Raw genomic sequence first — 19,657 nt, 5'->3', positions numbered from 1 at the left:
CGTATACTTAATATGTCAATTTAAGTCTGTTTAAATATATCCAGAAATCATATTAGCATAAATTGTTTTCTAAAGGGACAGAACAAAAAAATTAATGTCTAGTGATTAAGAGACACTTTTGTTTAAATCCCATGTATTTGTGCTTGCTTGCTTGCTTGCCCGATTATGAAAGTTCGTTGCCCAAGTCTGTTTCTTGTTGATAATATATTTTTGCACTGTCGTTTTACTTATATATTTATTTATACAATGATTTGTTTAATGGCACATTCCAGGCAATCATGTGATTATCTTCAGGCTACAGAAGAGCTAAAAATACTTCCATAAATGTATTTTTAATTTATTCCTGTTTTGTTTTGAAAGGTGGAAGAGATGGTGCAGAACCACATGACATATTCGTTACAGGATGTGGGGGGTGATGCTAACTGGCAACTAGTAGTTGAAGAAGGTGAAATGAAGGTATGCAGAATATTTCATATTTTAGAAATATGTTAAAATGAATAATAATTTAGTCAAAGAGTTGCTAATTTCCCTGAGGCTGTTAATTCAATAAAAAGATTGAAATTGGATTTGGTTCAACCTTTAAGCTGCTATTTGTTTTTGCTATTTAGAATGCATATTACTTTCTTTCTCTCTATCTAAAATAGTGATTACAGTTCTAGTCTACAGACTTGAAAAACTATGACATTACTAGAAAAGTACAAAAATATTCCAAAAATTCTCAGAGAACTCAAACTCGTTCTGTATTAGAAAAGGCTGGAATGTTTGGAACTTTGGAACTTAAAGAAAGGATATGAAGTAGAGACATGATTGAACTGAATGAAATCTTACATAGAATGGAAAAAATAAAGTTTTTCTCCTATCAAAATATTATAATTTATAAAGTTGATTGGAGAAATATTTAAAATGAACAAAATGAAGCATTTCATTTCTCTCCCCGCTGTGTCCTATTACTTGCTTTTGTATTTTTGTATTTTATTATATAATCTAATAAAATGTTAAAACAAAAGGAAGCATTTCTTTGTACAGTGCATAATTAATCTGTGAAATTAATTATCAGTAGATGTGATGGCCACTTCCTTGGATAGGGTTAAAGGAACTAAATATATTAACTGAAGACAGGTCTTTCAGGGCCTACTGGCTTTAAAAATTCAGTTATCTTCATCATGGGGAGCTGGGGGGGGGTAGCATGTCTACAGAGGCCAGTAACAGAGGAACAATAGAGGGACAGCTTATATATATCCATCCCCAACTTGTGAATATCCTAGAGGCATAAATGTGAGGGGAAAAAAGCCAGAATATGATAAGAGCCAAGTCATTTCTTGTGTTCTATATTTAAATGAATGGCATTTCTACTGTAATTTTACTAAGGTGCTGGTACTTACCTTTAAAGCCCTACATGGCCTAGGCCCGGGATATTTGCAGGACCGTCTGCTGCCGGGAACGACCTCCCATCGCCCAGTACGCTCACACAGAGAGAGCCTCCTCAGGGTGCCGTCGGCTAAACAATGTCGGCCGGCGACCCCCAGGGGGAGGGCCTTCTCTGTGGGAGCGTCAGCCCTATGGAACCAACTTCCCCTTGAGCTCCGGATGGCCCCGGATCTCCGGTACTTTTGCCACGGCCTTAAAACATTCCTTTTCCATCAGGCTGACCTGGACTGACGAGAGGGATTTTAAAATGTTGTTTGAATTTTAATTTTAATTTTAATTTATTTTATTGGGGCTGTTAATTTAATTCTTTTTAACTTTTGTATTGCTGTATTTTATTGTTGTTAGCCACCCTGAGTCCTTCGGGAGATAGGGCGGCATATAAGTCCCAAAAATAAATAAATAAATAAATAATCCAGGATTGTCTGTACCAATTTCAAAAGTGAATTTAGAATATAAAAAAGTTTTAAAATATTTTACATTTATTCAAAGGTGTACAGGAGGGAGGTAGAAGAAAATGGCCTTGTTCTAGATCCACTGAAGGCCACACATGCAGTCAAAGGAGTAACAGGACATGAGGTCTGCCATTACTTTTGGAATGTTGATGTTCGCAATGATTGGGAAAGTAAGTAAAAGTAGTTTGTTTATTTGTATTTGTTGCTGTTCAACTGACACCCACTTAGTCCAGTTCCTCATTTTCAGCTAACATGTCTGGAAATTCTAGGACTTGCATTTCTAACTCATTCAGAGGACAGAGATTTAAGTAATGTCGTTCTAACTGATATGTGAAGGTATGATTGCTGTAATTTAATTATTATTTTTTGTCTTCTCTTTAGCAACCATTGAAAATTTCCGTGTTGTCGAAACTCTATCTGATAATGCAATTATCATCTACCAAACACATAAGGTAATACTTAGCAATGTTTCATAACACTTCAAAGTACTGTAAGTGCTATGAAGAAAGAAATCAACCTAAAGGTTATAAATTTCTATCTTATCTGAACTGGTTTTTCCTGTTAGAACATTACCTGACTTATCAGGAAAAAAATAGAGTTAAAGATTGATGTCTTCTATTGTTTTGCAAATTTTGATTAGAAGTTTCTTTAATCTTGCTCATGTATTTTTGTTCCAAGTAATTCAGATCTTACTTGTTTTTAGAGAAGCAAGTGCAATAATACTTGAGGAGAGACTATAGCTCAATAACGGAATATAAGCTTTGTATTCCAAAGTTCCCAGATTCCATCCTTCCCCAGATGCTATGAATCTGTGAGTGGGTAACAGGAAGAAAACCATTTCCTAAATCATGATTTAAAAATTATTTCTAAAATGTTGCCCTAATTATCATGTTACATTGCAAGCCAAATTAATGCTAAGACCAAGCTACAAATTGTCTTTATCTTGAAGGGTAACTGATTTTGCAGTAAAAACACAATCTTACTGTATCGACAAAGGAGAATAGTTGTAACTCAGGGTTGAAATGAATTTGTGCTCTCTGAGCTTGGTTGTTTTCTTGCATTATATTAAATAGTGTATTAAAATTGTTTTCATTTATTTATTTACGTATTTTTGATGAATTTATCTGCATCCTCATCTTTTAACCTGCAGCTTAAGGTACCTAGTACTGTACAGGTAGTCCTCAATTTACAACCATTCATTTAGTGATCATTCAAAGTTACAACATTATTTTAAAACACCGATTTGCCATCAAATTTGGGCACTTGGCAACAAGATGGTATTTACAATGGTTGTAACATCTCAGGGTCATGTGAGTGCCACTTGCAACCTTCCCACCCAGCTTCTGATAAGCAAAGTCAATGGGGGAAGGTGATTTTGCTTAATGACTGCTTGATTCACTTAATAACTACTGTGATACATAGTAAAATTGGGCATGACTCACTTAACAACTATCTTGCTTAACCTAAATTTTGGTCTCAATTATGGTCGTACCTTGAGGATTATATGTATACATATTCCTTTATATTATTGTCCCAACAAATATGAGAATTAGGGTGAGCAGACAAAAAATGATGATGCCAAGTCATCCAGTAACTGGCTGTGTAAAGTCTAACTTGCTATTTACTACACCATTCTGGCTATGGCATAATTTACTTCATCAGATGCATGGATATCATTGTAAGAGAGGAATATTGTGGTTAATACACACACACACACACAGACACACACACACACGTATACGCATGCGTGCGCGCGCACACACACACACACACACACACACACACACAAGTATAGCTGTGAAGATGGAAAAGTTAGAAGGAAAATAAAATATGAGAAGCAGAACCCAAATAATTACCTCTTGAAAGTAGTCTCCACACATTTTTTTTATTTTTGTATTGCATTGATCAGTTCATACCCATGTTGTATGTAATAAAATTGTCCTTATCATTATTTTTTTTTGAGGTTTGCAGCAGATGATTTGGGGAAACTAAAGATTGTATCTTTACTTCTCCAATACTTAGATTGGTGTCCAAATACTCGTTTTGCTTATAGTTTGGGCACTTTGTCCTATTTGGATTGTAATGGACCAATGCTCTACAAAAGTGTGGGTAGGAGCTTGTGGAAAAATTCTCTTTCATCCTGTCTCTTATTTCTAGTCTTGGGTGTAGTTCACCTTGTTCACAGTTGACTTCTTTAATAATAAGCATACAATTATTTTTGCAATTCTGAATAGCATCACATTCTGCATAGCTGGATGTGATAAAAGATGGCAATTACTATTATTAATTATCCTTGCTTGGATGTAATGCAGAAACACTATTATAAAATCTAATCCGGACTTCCGGTGGCGACGCGACGCCGAAGACAGCCGTTTTCGGGCTGCCCGCTCCGCAGCTGTGTTTTTCCATCGTAAACAGCGCCGATCAGCTGTTTAGATGGATTTGAAGCCCCCTCCTCGGGAGAAGAGGAGGGGGTGAGGCCCCAGGTAGGGGTTGAGCTCTCCGAGGCCGCCTGAGCTGAGAGCTTGGGCGGCTGAAGGATGAGCCCCCCCCCCGAAGCCTGGGTTGCTCCGAGCTGCGCAGCGCCTCTGCTCTGGGATTCTTGGAGCAGAGCCAGGCGTTAGCAACCACCCCTGCCAAAAGGAAATACTTTTGATTATCAAGATGCAGGCAGAGCGGTACAGGAGGTCAAGGTGAAGTGGACTCTTTATTTTTACTCTCTAGCTCAATGGATTTTATAGCTTTAAAGTGAAAGTGCGTAATAAGTGAAAGTGGGGGAAGATGGCGGCTAAAACTTCTAAAGCTCTCCGGAATGCGGGGTCTTCCCTGGTGCAAGAGACCTCATTGCAAGCTTTGCTTCCTCCTGCATCTCCCCCGGCATTGACGCTTAAGGATTTACAAGACGCTCTTGGAAAGCATGCACAATTGATGTCTGATATGATGGATGAAAAGTTGAAAAAGCTGGAGGAGAAAATGGAGGAGAAAATGGAGAAATTGGAGAAGAAGATGGAAGAGAAGCTGAGAGCAATGAGGGTGGACATCTTGTCTAAGGTTGAATCCGTAGCTGAATGTGTGCTACAGCTGGATATAAAAGTGGAGGATCTCAGTCAAAAGAACTCTATATTAGAAGCAAAGGTATTAGAAAATGAAAATATAAGGGATAAAATGGACGAAGAATTGAGCCTTGTTCAGTATAATCAGATGCAGTATGCTATTAGAATTAGGGGTTTAAAGGAGAATGGCAAAGAAGATTTAAAGCAGCTGATTTCTGAGGCTCTGGAAGGGGTACTGGGCCAGTCAGCATCTGAAATTGAGGGAAATATGGACAAAGTTTTTCGTGTAAATTCATGGATTGCAAGACAGAGGAAGTTACCCAGAGATGTGGTGGTCTATTTTACAAAGAGAGTAATGAGAGATGAAGTCATTCAAGCTGCTTATGATACTAATTTGGTAGTGGCTGAGCAAGAAGTTTTGGTTTTAAAAGAGATCCCTCCGAAGATCCTAAGGAGAAGGAAAGATTTTGCATTTCTGGTACAGGAACTTAAGAAACGTGATATTAAGTTTAGATGGGAGATTCCAGTTGGATTGGTGGCGACGCATGAAGGTAAAAGACATCGTTTGGTTACTGTGGCTCAGGCACGTGATTTTTATAGTAATGTGTTAAAAGCAACCCCCCTATCATTTTTGGAAGCTGCAAAAGGATACGGTGGGGGAAAGCTTCAAGACGTTGCAGATAGACAGACAGAGGACAATGGTGTTGGAGGGGATCAAGTCACAGTTTCATCGGTTGCTGCAGGAGGCCAGAAGATGACGCGTGCCGCCCTAAGAAGAGCGAGACGAGAGCAAGAGCAAGACCAGCAGAAAGTTATGGAATCTTCAAAGTGTGCTTACAGTGAAGATGTGGGAGGAGAGCAGTCTAAAGAACTTTTGGGGGTCATCACAGAGGTGCTCCAAAAGTTTTGGGGCGTTAAGATTGCTGATTAATTTTTAGATTAGAATGTCAATGGAGTAAAATTATTATAGAGGAGAAAGTAAGTTTTTTTTTCTTTTCTTTTTGTTAATATTTTACATAATTTAAGATTGCTTGCTAGAAAAGTATATTAGGGTTATGGACTTAAAGTATGTGTTGAACTAAGAATGGGTATGTAAGCTCCTAATTAACAACAAGTTGTCTTAGAGATTGCCTAAATCTTTTTTTTATATACTCTTTGTATTTGAACTTTTATTTGAACTTAAGGATGATTTGGAACTGCGAGACATTTGGCGTGATACATGCAAGAACTATTTTTGATAATAGTTTAGTTTGGTTGGAGATTATTAAGATTAACAGAGATAGGCGCTTTTGGTGTGTAACTGAGAATTTGTTTGGAAATTGAGAAAGGTGGGAGAATGCAAATAGCAGGTGAAAGTTTTTTTGTTTTTTTTCTTTTCTTTTTTCTTTTTTTTGAAATTAATATGAATAAGGACTGGGATTAAGAAATTTTATTTTGAGTAAAGCTCTTTTTCTGTTTTCCTCTTTTTTTTTCTACTTTATCTGTAATATTAATATTGTTTGTATTCATTTTATATGAGCTAGAGAGAGATAGAATTTATAGTTTATTGTTGATAACATAGGGGTGTTTATGTTTGTTTTTTGATTTTATGCCCTGTATTTAGCTCTGGGAAGTCGGGGGGGGGGAGGAGGGAGTGGGGGAGAGGGATAGGGAGGGTTGGATAGGGGTGGGGGAGGGGGGATTAAAGTCAAAATGTATTGTAAAACTTTTTAAATAAAAAAAATCTAATCCAAATTTATAATAAAAGTGTGCAAAACATTGCATCACAAAATATTCTGATCTTAAAATGTACTGTTCCAAGTTATTTTCCAATCTCTGCAATATGGGTTTAATAATATTGAGCTAAATTATAGGTTTGCTTTAAACATTAGAACAAAAATGTGTTTTAAAATCAAAGAAACATTTCAATAATATAGAAAACTTGTTTCCAGCTGTTTGAAAGTCTCAGTGTATAGAGTGTTAGGCATCTGTATGTAATGCCTCAGCTTGAACTCTTTGTATACAGTAATTTACTTTAAATCTATGTAGGCACATAATCAAAAAACAGACCTAAAAATAATCCATAAATATTATTTTTCTCCTCTAAAAATTACATTATGCCAATCCAAATCTTTATATATCGTATTGAAGGGATTGGTGGTGATATATATTTAATACATTTTTGTTTCCAGCAAGTTAGAAATAATAAATTTTGACAATGTAGCATTAGTTATCAAAGATTTATAAAACAATGTAACAGAAGTTATTGCTGTATTATCTAAAACTGAGAAATCTTTCAAACAATATTTTGCTGTAAAATTGAGAAGTACTTTGCATTGTTGGTAAGTAAAAATGTGGAGAATTGCATTGCCTGGAAGAACACAATGTGAGAGTCTTGAAGAATAGTTGAATTTTAAACATTTTTGATCTTTGGTTATAAATTTTGTTTTGGTTGTCATATTTTAGGTTATAAATGAAATATTTTGTAATACTATGTGTGTGTCTATATGTGTTCTTGCATAGAATTATTGAATAGGTATTTCTTTTTATATTTTTCTCTGGGGTTATACATGTAACAATCACTATCCTCAAATTTTGATTTACTTGTTTTCTATTATTAGGATTACTACAGAAGTGTTGTTTAAAAAAAATTGAATACTTTAAAACATATAACTGCTTTCCTTCTAGCGAGTATGGCCTGCTTCTCAACGTGATGTGCTGTATTTATCTTCTATTAGAAAAATACCAGTTTTAAATGAAAACGACACTGAAACATGGATTGTCTGCAACTTCTCTGTGGAACATGATAGTGTTCCTGTAAGTAAAACTTGTAGTTTCTGAAGGTATTTGTTGTTTTAAAATTCCTTTCTTAATTGGAGTATTTGTAAACCTTAGGGCAATGATAATTTAAAAGAAAGGAAGGAAAAGATTCAGGATATTTAATGAGTTTTTTCTAATGGAAAGAAAAGGACAGAGCCATAGTATTTATTCACAGTCAGCATTTAATCAGCAACAATGTGAATGTTTGTATTTCTTGACAGACAAACAATCGATGTGTTCGTGCCAAAATAAATATTGCTATGATTTGCCAGACATTGGTAAGCCCTCCAGAAGGAAAGAAAAAAATAAGCAGAGACAACATCCTATGCAAGATTACATATGTAGCAAATGGTAAGGCATGACTTTCTTGAAATGCATATATGGTTGTTTTAGTGTAAAAGGTTTTTTACTTCTGATTTACAGATAAAGAACAATACAGATAATAAGATACAAGGCCTATGTACATACCTTATTTTCCGGCGTATAAGACGACCCCCTACTTTTTCTGTTAAATTGTAGGGTTTGGGCTAATAACTCAATATTTCACTTCCTGGCACACAATCTGCATATTAACAACTCGTTTAGCATTAGTACCCTTTTTTTTATAAGTGCCACGATGTTGCTAAAATAAAAGAGGTAAACTTCGTGACCCTCCCAGCCTGTGCATAAAACAGAAATGAAAAGTCTTAAGCCTTTCCGTTCCCAAATACCAAGGTTTCCCCCAGGTTTTGCGCAGTTAAACAAATGGCATTTGCGTATTAATGTTTCTCCATGGAGCACAAAATTCGCCCGAATTAAGGAAAGTGGGGAGCTAAAGAATCTGGGGCTACAGGGAATACCTCTGGCACGACAGGCAACCTTGGGAAACATGAGGACTGTAGCGGCACCCTCAGTTTGCACAATCCGATCCAGAAAGCGCCTGGAGGCTCCTTCGTTACTTCTAACAGAACGTCTCCAGGCCCACGTCCCGCCCGCCTCGCCTTTTAAACCCCGCCCCCTTTTCCCCTGTAACGTTTCCCTGCTCCACCTGCTCTGTGATTTGCCCAGCTTTGCTCCTTCCCCGCCAAAGAGGGGCCTTGCCTTCTTTCCTCTGAGCTCTCTTGCTTGGTGTGTTGCTGCTCTCAGTTCCGCACTCCGTGACCAGGCAAGCAATTCTTCTGGTCGGCACGGTCAGGCGGTGCCTCGGCGGGAGCAAAGGTGCTCCCTTCCTACTGTTGAGCGGCGCGCCTCTGGGGACCGCCTGCCCCTCCTCTCATCGGGGACCTGACAGCCAGTATTGGAAGCGCCAGCATGGCCAGTCCTAGAGAGAGCAATGGCGGCGGCTGCAGCAGCCGCCCCATGATCTGACAAGAGTTTGCCCTCCATCACCCGCTTGCTGTTGGCCGCTTAACCACGGGTCGCCATCGCCTACCTACATTCACCCAGTGATCCCGCCGTCCAGCAAAAAAGATTGGAGAGGTGAATAGTATTTTCCGGCGTATAAGACGACTCGGCGTATAAGACGACCCCCAACTTTTGAGAAGATTTTCATGGGTTAAAAAGTCATCTTATACGCCGGAAAATATGGTACATACATGACAATTACTTTACAATATGTAAAGATACTGCAACAACTAATTCTGTTTAGGAAGACCTGACATTGTTTATTGTTGAAACTACAATTAAATCCAAATGACAATCAAATTTTAAATCATGTTTGGCTTCTTTTAAGATGATAGAGATAGAATGAAGATAATAGGGCAGGAGGGGGTCATCTTTTTCCCAGCTCAGGAGCGCATGGAAGGTACATTTTATCTCTTAAGTAAAGAGTCAGGAAAAACTAAAATTTGATTTCATTTACATTTAATAAAATGTAGAAATATTAATGTAAGTTGTCTTCTTTTATATATATAATCACTTCCCTCTTCTAGTACATTCAAAATTACAATTTGAAAACCATTTTTGGATGGATTTGAAGCCCACAACCACAGATCTAGGAGATTACATCCCCTTTTTTAGAGGCTGTGTTCGTTACATAAAATCAAATCTGGATTTCCTTCTGGCCATGCGTTACATGGAAAACATGCTGTGAAATCTGCCCATTGGGCATGTATTTTATGTACACTGTTTTGTGGATTCATACTCTTAAAGTTTTAAGTGTGTGGTAATAATTGTAGATGGATTGTGAGATGACCCCCACAATTTTATTTAGATTGATCTGTAAATGCTACATTGGGTCTAATTTAATTTCCTATTCCTGTAATATCAAAATGAGAACTGATTCTATTACTTTTAATAATAGTTGTACATAATTAAAATTTTAGGATTTCAAAATTATCTGTGACACGCTTTTTTTTAATTGGAAGTATAATCTGCAATCTTTGCTAACCCTAAGCAAATACCATATGAAAATGCAATTCCCCCTTATACCCAAAGCAGTTTAAATCCAACAGTTTATTTTCCTACCTGTCCTACATGCTATTGGATACATTGCCAAAATCTACATTTCTCAGGGTCAGAACTAGGTGGCAATTAATTGGCAACATAACCAGCATTCATAGTCTTGATAAACTATAGCTTCCAACTAACTTCCATCCAGTATTTGTTTTTTGTTTTTTTTTACTGATTGGTACAATTAGGGGAAAATATACAATGTTGTAACCATGGCTCATTGTCAGCGCTGCCTTTTTATTATTGGTGATAATACTGATTACATTTCACCACGTATCAACAAATTATTATAGGAAAAAGATGATCTACCCATTTCACATGAAAAAGTTTATTTATTTATTTGCTTTTTTGTTTGTTTGTAAAAATTTCTAACTCTGTTTCCCAGAAGGATTCTCCAAGTATCTTCAAAAAATTTTGAAGCTATTTAAAATAAATTGGAAGTGGTGTATAGTTAAGATACTGTATAGTTTAAATAAAACATTCAGATTAAAATTCTTCTGAAAGTACTATATTTTTAAATTACCCCTTCTCAAAGCTTAAAGTACCATAACATGCAATATCAATAATAAGATTAAATCACCAACAGAGATTTTATCAGAATTCTGGGTAAACAGTTTCCTCCTTAGCTAGCACCAAAGTTTACAATACTTACAATAAATACAAGTACATTGTTATAATCACAGGCATGAGGCATGAAGTAAATCATAAAGCAAAAAAGCATTCAATGTAAATAAAATTATAACAACTTCAAAAGTCTGTGCAAAGTTATAACACTAATGTGACTAAAGGTTGTGTAAAGCTAATCCTAAAACTACAACATTGGAGGTATACAGGTAATTGTCTACTTATGACCGGTTGTTTAATGATTAGTCAAAATCTGAAGTGCCTTGGAAAGGATTCTTTATAGCCCATAAAGACTTCTGACTGTCATAAAACATTGTGCCATACATTTTAGGTATTTTGTAACAAACTCACTTACTGAGCTCAAAAAGTGACTCAGCGGTAGCAATAGTAGTTACTAGAGTTATCTTAAGGCTAACTAGTCTTTGTAAAATATCACTTTGATGGACCTTGGGCATGGCTTCAAAGGTACTAATAAGTATAGCTAGTGCCTATTAGACTTGGCCTCATTCTGCATATCTGTCTTATTCCCATGGCCTGGCTTAGTCAAGGGCAAACAGGGAGAGAAGATAATGTTATTAACACAGGTTTTATTATTTGGAACACTATGAAGATCAAAAGTAGCTGAGCTGAACAAAGAAGCTATCCCTCCATCATGAAAAGAATAGCAAGAAATTATTTCATTTTAAGTAATATGTGAGCTGCAATAGATTGCTTAAAAGTAAAATTTGGGTACTGTTGATGATGGCAGGGAAAAACCTGTCCCAGATAAATTAGAATTTCTCTTTTGGCGACCTAACAACTAGAATTAAGGTTGTTCAAAGATGTATGATATCTGAAGAACAACCTGATTTAATTACAAGGAGTAAGTAAGCTTAATTGAAATAACTTCCTTAACTGCTTGCACACTTGCCAGAAGTTACATTTGTGATTTATTATTACTCAGTCCTGAGGGATGTTGGTTCACTCAGTCCTGGGGGCTGTCTGTTTGGGCCTTGGACTTCAGTAAAGGCAAAAACCTCAAAGTCACTTTTTAATAGATCCAGGTTATTTTTAAATGGAAACTAATTGCTTGAACACTGAAATGATAGTTTGTGCTGTGAGAAAACATGGTTTTACCATGAATTTAGTTGTGGCCCTCTTACATCAGCAGTTTCTCCTAGTTCTTAAAGAACACCCCAATGATTTTGCTCTTTTTCTATTTTTGTATGTTATTCCTCTTCAAAACCCTCAAATTTATTAGAGATGAGAAACATGGTTAATTTACTTACTGTTTCTTTTTGTAGAAAAAGTTCATCGATTTTTGGTGGTTTGGCTGTCTTGGAAGAGTTCTCCAAGCCAAGACTCACTCTATGACACTTCTTCCTTTCCCCTTTTCTCCAAGTCAGAAGTCATTTCTCTTTCCTTCTCAGTGCCTGATTCTTCCTTTTCTTTTCTCTCTCAGGAAGTTACAGGTGTATAACTGATTTAATTTGCTTATTTTAATAAGTCATAAACAACACTAAAGAGGCAGCATATAAAACAGGAGCTCACAGAAAAAGATGTTAATAGTTTGCCATCTTGTTTGGGTTTTGTTTCCATTATTACATGTCAAGAGTACAATTGATTTTAAACAGTAGGAGTAAAGACAGTTATGCTTCAGTGTTATATTTAAAATCACAAAGTTTTGGTATAGTTAGGAAAAATTGGCAAAAGATTTTTGGCAAATTAGCAAGTGACTAACTTTCTTCCAAGCAATAGATTAGCCAGATTCACAGAAATTTCTATATAAAAAAGGAAAAATCAAGCCTATTTCCATTTAAGTTCAAATCCTTCTAAGTATGTAGTCACATCCATACAGTATCCTTGGCAATAATACCAAAGCAGTTTACCACTGTTTTTTTTTCTCAATTTTTTAATACTTCAAGATTCCTTGGCAGTCTTTTGTTCAAGTACTTACTAGGATCAACTTTGCTTAGCTTTTGAGCCATAAAAATATCTCTCTGTCAATAATATACAGATAATCCTTGCTTAACTGTCATTTGTTCAGCGACGATTTGAAATGAGGTAGGTAAAATGAGGACCCAGATTGTTGGGGGCAATAAGCTGACTTTGTAATAATGCCGCTTTTTGGGGGGGACGAAAGCCCTAATAAGCAGGCATATACATAGAATGAAGGCTATTGCTAAGCACGTTGATTTGTGCTTTAAATTGTAAGCCGCCCTGAGTCTTCGGAGAAGGGCAGGATATAAATGGGATTTTTTTAAAAAATTATGATGATGCTGAACAAATGGCAGTTATGGCTGGTCCTTGAAGTTAAGGCTGTTGCAGCAAGTCCATGATCAAAATTCAAGTGCTTGACAGCCTACCTGCATTTATGACCAAAGCATCCTCATCAACTCCTGACAGCTACCTATTTTCTCTCCCCCATCTCTGCCTTTCTGACTGCTCTGTGCTCTGGTATTGCTGCCTACCCCTTCCACCATGCACCACCTCTAACTTTTGTCTCCTGCTGCTGACAAGGCAGGTCCAGCCAAGGCAGCTGCTGGCCCCTAAAACTTTGAGGTTTTAGGTGGTGGAAACCAGGTTGGCTAAAAGGGAAGAAAGGTGGGTGGGAGGAATTGAAACTGAGGCAAGTGTGACAAGGCAGGAAAAGCATGAAGTCTCAGTAATAGTGGTGTGATCCTCGCCCAAGAACTGCAACCAGAAATACTGGAGCTGCCATTGCTAAGAAATTCAGTCACGTGATGTTTCGTCTAAATGACATTTCACTTAGTAATGGAAATTCCAAATCCAATTAGGGTCACTAAGCAAGGACAACATGTAGATGTTTTACAGGTGAAAACAAACTTTTCAATGGCAAAAGTTGCCCTGGGTTCCTTATTTGCTAGTAGGAATTGTATAAAAATTTCTTCAATTTGTCCAGTAAGTGGAATTGGAAGAGATGTTAAGGAGCTCTTTGTTTATGTCTTGATAAAAATCACAGTTTAACAGAGTATGAGTTTGTGTTTCAATATTACCATAATTACAAGAGTAAACCTGATGGGATAATATTCATGTAATTTAAATTCTCGTCAGATTTTATTGTTTGTGAATTTGCCACTCCACAAAAATACAAATATATTAACCACTTAAAATCTCATCTTTATTTGTAGTGAACCCTGGAGGCTGGGCACCAGCTTCTGTACTACGGGCAGTAGCAAAACGAGAGTATCCCAAATTCTTGAAACGATTCACATCATACGTACAAGAAAAAACAGCCGGGAAGCCTATTTTGTTCTAGTATTATCAGGTATGTATAATCCCTTTGGTTTTTGCCATGTATAATTATTTTATCATTAATTATATAGTCACTTCAGATATGCTAAAATATTTTCCTGCTTAGAATCATTCGTTCCCCCCCCCTTTCCCTTTAATGTCCAGTTTCTAAAATTATAAAATGACTTATCTTTGATATGACTTGCAATAAGCAGGATACCCAAAATAAGTGTTTTCCACAAGAAGAAATTTATTTTTATAGTTGATTCCAAAATCTTATAGTAAAAGCCAATATTCCAAATTTATCTGTACTCTTTATTTATAAACAGTTGATAACTGTTTATAACCACATCAAAATCTTATTTAGGCTTCTTTCTGTTTATTTCAAATTATTTTAAGTTCTTAAGCCTATAATATTTTTTTTGTTCAGAGTTGGGGGGAAAACTCACCTGATGACTTTTTAGATTTATAGTTTTGAAGGTCTCTAAAAGCTTTAAGGTAGTTGATAGGTAGTGATTAGAAAACCAGTTTTGCTCCACTGCAGTTCCAAGAAAGATGACTGATCCCTTCATCTCCCAGGACTCAAACCCACAGTTTCCTCGCAAGGGGGAGCTGTCGGAAGCATGTGTGGGTGATCTTATCTGGAGAGGATCTAAGGAACCAATATATTCACTGGATCCTGGGACTTTCCTTGGTCTTCAGTTCTGCTTTCACAAAGCTGTCTTCAGTTTGGCATACCTCCCTGGAAATTGCACCCACCTTGCATTTACAATGATTATAGCATCCTGCAATCATGTTACCATCATTTGCAACCTGCACAGCCAGCTCCCGACAAGCCAAAATCAAGGAGAAAAATCAGCAGGAAGTTGCAAGTCAGAGTCATGTGATGTCATGCTTAATGACCCATAGTGACCTGATTAATAACTGCAGCCAGAATTGGCATAAATTGGTACAGTCACATGATGTTGCACTTAAGTACTGCACCACTTAATAATGGAATAGCCAGTCCCTATTGAAGTTGGTAAGTGAGGATTACCTGTAAACTTATAAGCATCCTTCCTGACTGAACTAAATTTTGCAAAGTTCAGAGGAGGAATAATTCAGATCAGATAAATAGACTACCAACAGATCAGTGTAGCTCAATATAGTTTTCACCTTGTCAGGTGCCTGATCCAGGCCACACATAGCAAGAGACAAGATAAGAGATTGATTCCCAGCAACCATTTAAGCTTCCAGTCACCTCCTGATTTCAGACTTTAAACAAACTGCAAACACTGCAAGGCAATCCCACTTGCACGGGGAAAGCTTCAGTGGGATGTAGGCTGAAAATGTCTGCAGGTCACCTGGTGAATACTACCTTGGTACTGATCTCCCCAAACCCAGAGAACCAACTAACAAAAATTCATCAAAATCATCTTAATTTTGATGATTTTGTGACATCATAAAAGAATACCTGTAAATAAATTAGTTGTGATGTTGAAATAAGACAATCAGTGTGAATTGTGCTTAGCCATGAATGCATCCAATTCAACAGCTGGCTTTGTTCAACTAGAGAAACACATTTAAACCAATCTGTGGGTACCTTTGCTTTTTTGCTTATCAAGGGGAGAAGCTGCAGACATTGACCTCATTCTAGCTTTTAGTGGTACTGTGAGAAACTTCATCTATTTTCCCCTTTCTCCCTCTACCTAGTGATTGGAACAAGGCTGTGTGAACATTCCATTTGGAGAAATGAACCAAAATGAAGGCTCCAAGCTGGAACGTAGGATCTACAGTCTTATGGGCCAAGTCTTGCATTCTGTACACAACTGAAGAATACTGCAATGCCATGAACTTGAACTTTCACTGTCTTCTGCTAGTCCACTTTGCTGAGTTGATGTGTAATTATAAAAATACATGTGTTGATACATGTATATGGCTCTGTTTGCTTGCTCTAGAGGAGAATACTACAATTTTGGGTCACCAACTTGGTTCATTGCTTTAACTTTTGAATAATTTGAGGAGATTTCATTTACTGTGGGACTTCATAAGACATTTGCACAGTTCTTGTTTTTGTGTATGTCTAAAAAGCACAAGAGACAAATACACATCTAGCATACCATATGTGCTTTATGTACACAAAAACATGTTATAACTTTCTTTCCCATCAGGTTTTCAGTAAATTCTGTGTCCTTTTAGAGGGAATTTGTGTATGCTTTGTATAATCACAGTTCATTGCTGCTGAGTTTCTATGAGAAATCATATTATGTAAAACCTCTCTTAAAATATGAGGGCTGTCAGGATCTTTATGACTTGCCTTTTCTATAGTCTTGCTCCTATGAAGACCTTCTGGGATCTGATGGAGTAGGCATGAAAAGCTTTATTTTTTTTAGATATCTTTATATTTCTATTTTTATTTTTAGTTGTGTAATATGTGCTATAGTAATTTAGTTCCAGAACATGATCCCAAAAAGATATATCTTCTGGTGATATCTAAAGTTATTACTAGATACTATATAAGAAGACCTGACTGCCAGAAAACAGCTACTGCTGTATCTTGCCCAGATTGTGTGAATATGGGCTACTTTCTAGCAATTGGAACTTACACTGTGTAATATTTATTGAGTTAAATTGGCTTGCTGAAGATAACATTCCCAGTCTTGAAAAAAATGTTGTTGTTTAGTCCTACACTTTGTTTCCTGTTGAGTAAAGCTATGCTATGAGATTCATATATAAAAACTTGCCATACACGTAATATTTGCCCCATGATCTGCCTTGTCAGATATGAAAACAAATAAAATCTAGAGAGAGTTCCTCTTAGTTGCTATGAGAAGTTAACTGTCAAGGATCTGACTGTCTTTAATATCAACAAATACAATATATGAAGGGTGAACTGTATGAAAAGACTGGTGGTACTTTTGAGGAAATGCCTTGGGTCGTACTTTTAAATTGAGATTATCCAGATGACCTTTTTAGCTGTCAGCTTGTGTATATACGGTATATAAAGAGAGACAAAATTTGGATATATTTTTGAAAACAAAGCAGAAAGTCTTTATTTCATATAGAGTAGCTCATCCCTGAAAATAAATATACTTTTTAATGAAGATTCAGCTAATGAGAATCTTCAAGGTTGGAAGCAAGTTAGTTTGGGTATAAGCTGATGTGTCTTTGGTACACTAAAACAGGCACACTCTAAGGTTGTTTTATGTATGTGTATACAGAATTCATGCTTTTTAGTATCCTTCATTTGCCTTTCTCTAAATAATGTGCATGGGAAATGCCTTACTACAGAATAATTCTGATCATGATTTAAAATGTAGAAAAGTGCCTATAGGGTAATGCTGGCAAGGCAAAGAGTAAAGATGATGAATTAGATCTGTTTACTATCTCACCAGTAAGCATTTTGTATACCTTTTCTGATACCTCAGATAAGTTTAATATTTTTGCAATCAACTGGAAAAAATATTTGTTCACCATAGCCACTGATGGGAACTTCAATATCAAAATATTGCTTAGACCCTGAAAACAAAATCAACAATTTGCTATTCCTGATTATGATCATGGAACACATGCAGATAACTATTATTTAATTGGATAGCTTTATTTTAGAAAGAGATGGAAAGTTTACAAAGCAGTTTATAAATCTTAATGTCATTAGTTGCATTTGCACTAAATGTGATGTATTTTGCAAATCTGTAAATAAAAATTACACTAAAAGATACTATTTGTAAACTAAGCTTTACTTTTAGACAGGTGATGTCACTTCATTACAGCTAGCCCTGCCCAATCTGTCTTGAAATTTCTTAGGATGTATAATAAAATAATTGTGGTCAGTGCTTGACTAGCAGTTCTTAATGTTTTTCCAGAAATAGAATTTTATTTTTAGTTCCCAATTGATTATTGATTTTTTTTTCCATCTAGTGCATCCATCTACCTGATACTTCACAAGTGGCCATCTTTTGCTATAATAACTGATGAGCAAATTATAGTCCCTACACGTTTAGTTTTTTATGAGCTAAACTATGGTTAAATTCTGTGGATGTAGGTGGCTTTACTGTATCTCTTTAGCTTATTGTTCCAAAGACTGAACGGCCACCAGAACCAATATTAACATTAGAATTCTATCAAATGTTGGAGTTTCCTCTTTAACTGGGAAGGGACAACATATTGAGACCTATCTGGTTTTTAAAAATCTTTTTTATTATTACATTTTGCAATCTGACTAAATGTTATAAAATCTTTGAAGGGGTTAGGGGTGGAATGCTGGGTCATCGTGAAAGAAATTTCTCTTATCTTATTAAGTTGAGCTGACTTGTAAGAAGATGTACTGGTACTCAATCAAATGGTTAAGTCAATTTTTCACAAATCTTTTTGTCAACTGTTGGTTATATAAATGAAGCTGTATCTGAGTTATCATGTTCAACTACATACTCAAATTATAAATCAGTTTCTAGAATGTCCCGAGTGTGTAAAATGTGACTGTTCTATGATAGCTTTATGATCCTGTTAACATTAAAAATAAATGACTAAATGGAGTTGCCTCTTCCATATTACAATCACAGATTTGAAAACCAGTATTTAAAAGTGCAAAGTATTAAAATATATTACAAACATGTTTCTATTTTGTATTTATTTTTAATACTCAACACTAGCATTACATTATTTTATTCTAAAAAAGAAACTTTACTCCTAGTATGATGCAGTTGCTTTTATGTGTGTCTGTGACAAGTGGCCAAACTTTGGTGACTGAAAGGCATAAGTAGCAGTTGGACCATGAGTGAGGTTGGGTGGGGTTAAGATTTGTTTCTGGAGTGTTTTATTCCTCCCCCCCAATACTTTTATCATAGGAGGCTTTGTAAGCCATAAAAATATTAAGGGCCACATGCATCTATCTTCCTGTCTACTGAAATAAATGTGATTCAGAATTTATATAATAGAATAAGAAAATTTTATATAACTCAACTGGTATTTAGGTTTAGCCATTTCTGTGTTCATATGTTCTCTAATTAGCACCAATTGTCATTTTTTCATACAAATGCACAAAGTCTGAATCACAACATATCTATGGTGGGAGGGACGTGAGGGAGAGACCGAGTCCAAGGTCATTCCAACACCTCATACTGGTTAGATGATAAAATGAAAACATAGACTCTTGGTATAAGATATATTGTAAAGGCAAGGGCAATTATTTCATGAACATTCACTTGGATTTTTCAAATTTGTATATCCACCCATCTCACTAAAAACAATTATACAACATGGAAGTGGATTACTAGGAAGCAGGGAATGGTAATTGTTTTAGAAATGGCCTGGAGTGTTGTGAAATGTAAAGCAAAAGGCTAAGGTTGTAACTTTTTTTTATCTTATTGCACCGAAAAAAGTTGGAAGCCACTTCTTTATTCTCTTCTCCTTTAAATACTATCTGCCTCTGCTTTACAAATATTTGACTTATTAATGAGGCAGCAATACATGCTTGTTCTGCTTCAGTGAAGCTACTTATGCTCCACCTGTGGATGGAAATAGTCTCCATGTTTTCCATTTCCTTTCCTTTCCTCCCTTTTCTGTTTTGCTATTCCCACTGAAAGGGAGGAAGAAATATATGTAATTTGTCTGAAAAACAAAATAGGGTGTGGCAATGTGAGGAATCAGTTATTTATA

General features: G+C 36.1%; 1 protein-coding gene across 3 annotated transcripts in view; it reads left to right on the top strand.

The window, feature by feature from the left end:
* CERT1 (ceramide transporter 1) overlaps window positions 1-18,606 on the top strand; it is a 76,225-nt gene extending 57,619 nt beyond the window's left edge. For 2 of the 3 annotated variants that reach the window (XM_083354742.1, XM_083354741.1), the window contains 7 exons: window positions 361-456; window positions 1,918-2,050; window positions 2,262-2,332; window positions 7,601-7,729; window positions 7,954-8,083; window positions 13,918-14,054; window positions 15,713-18,606. In XM_083354742.1, the coding sequence (XP_083210868.1) occupies window positions 361-456; window positions 1,918-2,050; window positions 2,262-2,332; window positions 7,601-7,729; window positions 7,954-8,083; window positions 13,918-14,045 (687 nt within the window). In that variant the 3' untranslated portion in view covers window positions 14,046-14,054; window positions 15,713-18,606. Of the gene's footprint in view, window positions 1-360; window positions 457-1,917; window positions 2,051-2,261; window positions 2,333-7,600; window positions 7,730-7,953; window positions 8,084-13,917; window positions 14,055-15,712 lie in introns of those variants that run through there. The other variant, XR_014491463.1, reaches the window with a different exon arrangement.
* The last annotated feature ends 1,051 nt before the right edge of the window (window positions 18,607-19,657 follow it).

Source organism: Vipera ursinii (assembly GCF_947247035.1).
Source record: "Vipera ursinii genome assembly, chromosome: 2".
NCBI classification, from domain to species: Eukaryota; Metazoa; Chordata; class Lepidosauria; order Squamata; family Viperidae; genus Vipera; species Vipera ursinii.
This window is presented reverse-complemented; position numbering and strand designations above follow the sequence as displayed.